Source organism: Rhinoderma darwinii, chromosome 12, assembly GCF_050947455.1.
Source record: "Rhinoderma darwinii isolate aRhiDar2 chromosome 12, aRhiDar2.hap1, whole genome shotgun sequence".
NCBI lineage: Eukaryota > Metazoa > Chordata > Amphibia > Anura > Rhinodermatidae > Rhinoderma > Rhinoderma darwinii.
The window spans coordinates 85256353-85261644 of record NC_134698.1 but is presented as its reverse complement, the minus strand read 5'-3'; the positions used below and the strand labels follow the sequence as shown (position 1 = coordinate 85261644).

The following is a 5292-nucleotide window of genomic DNA, read 5'->3' as shown; positions in this document are numbered from 1 at the left end:
GTCTCCTGTAGTCGTCACCTGTAGTCTTTACCTGTCTCCTGTAGTCTTTACCTGTCTCCTGTAGTCTTTACCTGTCTCCTGTAGTCTTTACCTGTCTCCTGTAGTCTTTACCTGTCGCCTGTAGTCTTTACCTGTCGCCTGTAGTCTTTACCTGTCTCCTGTAGTCTTTACCTGTCTCCTGTAGTAGTTACCTGTCTCCTGTAGTAGTTACCTGTCTCCTGTAGTAGTTACCTGTCTCCTGTAGTAGTCACCTGTCTCCTGTAGTAGTCACCTGTCTCCTGTAGTAGTCACCTGTCTCCTGTAGTCTTTACCTGTCTCCTGTCGTCTTTACCTGTCTCCTGTAGTCTTTACCTGTCTCCTGTAGTCTTTACCTGTCTCCTGTAGTAGTCACCTGTCTCCTGTAGTAGTCACCTGTCTCCTGTAGTAGTCACCTGTCTCCTGTAGTCGTCACCTGTCTCCTGTAGTAGTCACCTGTCTCCTGTAGTCGTCACCTGTCTCCTGTAGTATCACCTGTCTCCTGTAGTATTTACCTGTCTCCTGTAGTAGTCACCTGTCTCCTGTAGTAGTCACCTGTCTCCTGTAGTCTTTACCTGTCTCCTGTAATAGTTTTCACCTGCATCTGATTGTCCTTTTACATTTGTCATTAAACACAATAGAACATCCGGCTCCTGGTTGATTTAATGAACATTAGGATGGGGATTATTCGCATTGTCACGTGGGTGCCCCTCCCCCAAGTTTCCGTCCAGTCTCAGAATCGTCACATTGGAAGGTCAATGAAGGCGACTACAGACGGAATGTGCGACTCTCCGTTTTCTGCGTCTTCGCTGCTCAATGATCCTCTATAAATGTCTTCTACCATTTCCTTCTCTAGTCCGGTCACAACTGCTCATGTTATTCTGTTACCAAAGTCACTTTGTCGTTGAATTTGGGAATCTGCGGCCTCCTTGCATCTTATTCATCAGTCAATGAAGATGTGACATTAGTGTCCATCCCTAAGCTCGTCATCACCCGCTGTGGGGCTGGGTACTGGCACGTGTGGAGCTGGCGATGAGCACCTGGTGCCCCCTTCGTGCCAGTCTTCTACCATTACGAGTGTTGCAGTAGTTGGTTCACACTGGTTCCCTAGACATTTATTGGGCAACACATTCAGCAGGATTCTCTACAGTCTCTTCCTCCACGTCGGGGTTCAGAGTCGTCTTCTGCTCAATTTCCACCTGACAAGAAAAAGAGAAAACGTATCATTGACCATCCCGCAGAACGGAACAGTTACTCTACGGTGGGAATATCTCAAGGCTGGAATGGCTTCTTATAAGTCCTTCTTGGTCAATAATAACCTCATGACATGGCGGCATCGTGACTTTATCTCACCTTGTAGTAGAAATGGGCCGAGTAGTTCACCCACTTCTTGAGTTCTGTTTTCTCCTCTACGGAGATGGAGCGCACCGCTGTCTTGGACGCAGATGCTGCAGGCATAGAAAATTCCACCTCCACGTACTTGGCGAAGATCGGCGGAACTTCCCGGTCTGAACCCAACTCCAGATGGCAGTAGAAGCAGTGGGGGTGACCCCATCCTAGGAGACAAGAAACCTCTTTAGACATTGATTGCTGGATCTTCTAGCTCTTCTGCAGCTGGTTACATCATATCCATACGAAAGAAAAATATACATTTTGGTTTAGCCAGAAGAAGGTTTTTTAGAATACAAATCATCCCTAATCTTGATCCAGAGAGCAATCCAGCCCTAGAGCCTGAGCTGGACCCTATACCGGCCATAGAGGAACCCAAATCAAGGACTGGTCCTTCAAGCTTTGGTGAACTAGTATGAGATACTGTCAATGTGTGAAGGACCGTTGTTCTCACCTGAGTTTTTATCAGGAAGTCGGCTAATCCTCCATACAATGGCATTAAATGCGTGTTCATATTTCGCCGTACCCAACGTAACTCTCATGGCTGGCTCGGAACCGGAGAAGCTAGGGGAACCAAAACTGGCCTCCCTATTGACTTTGGCCTTTAATGACCTCTCCCCAAGTACACTGTCTCTTCGGAAATAGTTCACCCACTCTGGTGGCACTGGATGTCGAATAGTGACATTTTCACAGGGAACTTGGGATAGACTGTCTCTGTTGGAAGAGAAGCCAGTAGACATGACCACCCAGCTCTGTAGTTCGACCTCCGCTCCACGAACACAGGCCATTGTTCTGAGGGTGAAGGGCAAAGTTTTTTCAGAAAATACAGTCTGGAACCTCATTAATTCAAACCTACAGGCATCCAGTGGGGTGAATACAACTGTTCTGGGGCCGTGGAATTGCTCTTCATCTACCGATGAATGGAATTGGCAGTCATGTAGTCTCACCCACTTGGTTGTTGTAGTTGGCATAATATCATGCCTGGAGACCACTTCATTGCCTTTGATGAGGACGTCGTTGAGTCCTAACCTGCAGTCCGCCATTCCTGAGATGAAACTGAGAACATGGACGTGCGTGACCACAGAGTGTTGAAGGAGCTGGTTGTCTCCCTTGGCCAGAATTCCTCTGAACTCATCTCGGACATCTACAGTGATCTCCTCTTCGATGTAATTCTGGTGCATGGTGCTGAGGTCCACCGTGGCAGGGAGGTGGAACAAAACATCTTGGATTGTTAAGATGAAGCTTATAAAGTCTGAATAGTCAGTTGTTCCCAGCTTTATCACCTGATCCCTCTCTCCTGCGTGAGTGACAAGCGGCATCGGCTGATACTTGCGTTTCTCTCTGTATGATACCCGGTCGATGCGGATGGTGTGAATCCTTCCACTCTCATCATAATTTTGAAGTTTAGGGTCTGACATCTCATGGTTGACCTCCAGTTTAAAGTCTTTAAATGGTTTTTCCAAACCCTTCTCATAGAAGAGCTGTAGGAAGCCGGCTTCTGAGACCTTCACATAGATGGGACCCCAGTGTCTAGAGGACATAATGTTCTTTTTCTCTGGAATTCTCAACAGCATTGGCCATCCTTCTTTAGGCTGAGACTTGGTGAATGTCAAAGGGGAACTGATGGGCTCATCTAATTTCAAGGGGTCATCTGGCAGAGACGGGCTCCCGGGAGAATCCGGGTCTTCAATTTGAATCTGCTTGAGTTGTTCTACCACGTCTGCTTGTAAGACCTTCTTCCGGTAATCTTCAAACTGTTCGGTGTCAAGCTCTTCAGCGAGAATGGAGATGGAGTTTCTTTGGCTTGACCCTGGCCCACTGGATACTGAAGAGTGTTGAGAGCGTCTCTCTTGCTCCTCAAAAAATGAGCTGAATGGATTAATTGGGGAAGGCTGCACATCCTTCAAGGCCTCGTCAAGGAACGGATTGGGGGTTTTGCTAGGAGTGGAATTTAATGAGAGCTGTCTGTGCAATGTTGAAAAGTCAAGTTTTTGAGTCCTAGAGAGGTCGACCAGCGAGCTCTTGGGTCGCTCTCTTTTTTTTAAGGCTCTAACAGTATTAAAATTACTGTCCGGGGTAGAGGGGGATTTTGGACTTTCCGTTAGATTTTGGGGGGAGTCTTTAGCAGTGTGTGCTATAATCTCATCTTCAAAGGTGACCCAACTGGGGAAGCGAGTTCTTGTGCATGGCTCCGGGTGACCATTGACTGTGCCGGGCCAATTGACAGATTCCATGTCTAGGTCTTCATCTTCCTGGAAAGATGAATTATCTGGAAGAAATAAATAACACAATTGTTATCAGCGCTGTGGCTAGCCCCAACATCTAAGGGATACGAGGACATTACCAGTTTATATAAATGACGCAGCATTCAGCGCACCAGCCCATGTCTTCTCTCTCTCAGGGATGTCAGGTGATATTTACAAGATTGTATGACCGTGCACGCACGCACGCCAGCCGATCCAGCACCAAGTGCAAGTCAACACCCCCCCTCGCCCTGCCAAAATGATCCCAGGTCAGGTGGAGATGAAGTAAACAGGACATGGCGCTGCTTCCCCAGAATCTCTCTGCACACAGCCGGAGCTGCGACCTCTGCTAGGATCAGGAAGAGGCGGTGACAGAAGCCGGGAGTGTGCGGAGAGAAGCGGAAGACGAGGCTTCCGGCGCTGCTCAGAGGTGTCCGCTCCGGAAGGAAGAGCAGAGACGCAGCTCCTGCTGAATAAGGCCGGGGCTATTTATCTCACTACAAAAAAAAGTCACTGTGATAAATCGCTGCCCACAGGAATATATGGAGTGGCCGGGAACTCCAGGCATGAAGCGAAAAAAAACAAAGGAAAATGCTAGCGAATCGCTTGACTGGAGAGATTTTGAAGAACTCAAAGTTTTTCCTATGAACAGCGATTTATCACTCACTACAAAAAAGTCTACGTCTAACCCGAGTCTTAATGTCACTGGGAACCAGACCGAGCCGAAAATAACCACCGCCATCTTACCGAACCGAAAATAACCACCGCCATCTTACCGAACAGAAAATAACCACCGCCATCTTACCGAACCGAAAATAACCACCGCCATCTTACCGAACCGAAAATAACCACCGCCATCTTACCGAACCGAAAATAACCACCGCCATCTTACCAAACCGAAAATAATCACCACAATCTTAGCAGACCGAACCGAAAATAATCACCGCAATCTTACCAGACCGAACCAAAGCGCAAATAATCACCGCAATCTCACCGCAGCAAACTGGAACAGATGCATCTTCTGTCCCTGCAAATCTCTCCCATCCCTCGGACCTATGAAAATACAACTGCAGCATTTCTAACAGACTCCATGTTTCAGTCCCTCAACGTTTTTAAGATCTCTGATTGCTGTCAGTAATTGGGAACATTATAAACGTAGAACGCTGATGAGCTTATTAGGCAGATTTTTTCCTTTCTGCACAGCGTTTGCTGCTATTTTCGACGTGTTTTTCGCTCGCGCCCATTGAGGGCTACGGGCAAAAAACAGCGAAATACGCTTTCTCTGCCTCCCATTGATGTCAATGGGAGGTCAGAGGCGTAAACGCGCGAAGATAGGGCATGTCCCTTCTATCTCCCGCGAGGCCGTTTTTCCGCTTGCGGGAAAAAACCGACCCCGCCTCCCATTGAAATCAATGGGAGGCATTTTCGGCCGGTTTTTGCGGACTGGCTTCCGCTCCAAAAAGCTTGTCAAATACTCCGTGTGAACAGGCCCTTAATCTGTGTCGTCTACAATAAACAGTGTGAGGTTTAAAGAGCGAATATAGATCTGAGGAGAATAAAAGAAAATATATCTAATCCTATCATGTGTGATACTCTCTGCTGAATCTAATCTTATCGAGCGTGATACCTGTCTCCGGAGCTGCTG

General features: G+C 47.5%; 1 protein-coding gene across 9 annotated transcripts in view; it reads right to left on the bottom strand.

The window, feature by feature from the left end:
* Window positions 1-660: 660 nt before the first annotated feature.
* The window catches only part of STON2 (stonin 2), a 421961-nt gene continuing 417329 nt past the window's right edge, over window positions 661-5292 (bottom strand). For all 9 annotated transcript variants that reach the window (XM_075844465.1, XM_075844467.1, XM_075844464.1 and 6 more), the window contains 3 exons: window positions 1859-3673; window positions 1369-1571; window positions 661-1214 (listed from right to left, as the gene is read on the bottom strand). In XM_075844465.1, coding sequence (XP_075700580.1) covers window positions 1131-1214; window positions 1369-1571; window positions 1859-3673 — 2102 coding nt within the window. In that variant the 3' untranslated portion in view covers window positions 661-1130. The remainder of the gene's footprint in view (window positions 1215-1368; window positions 1572-1858; window positions 3674-5292) is intronic.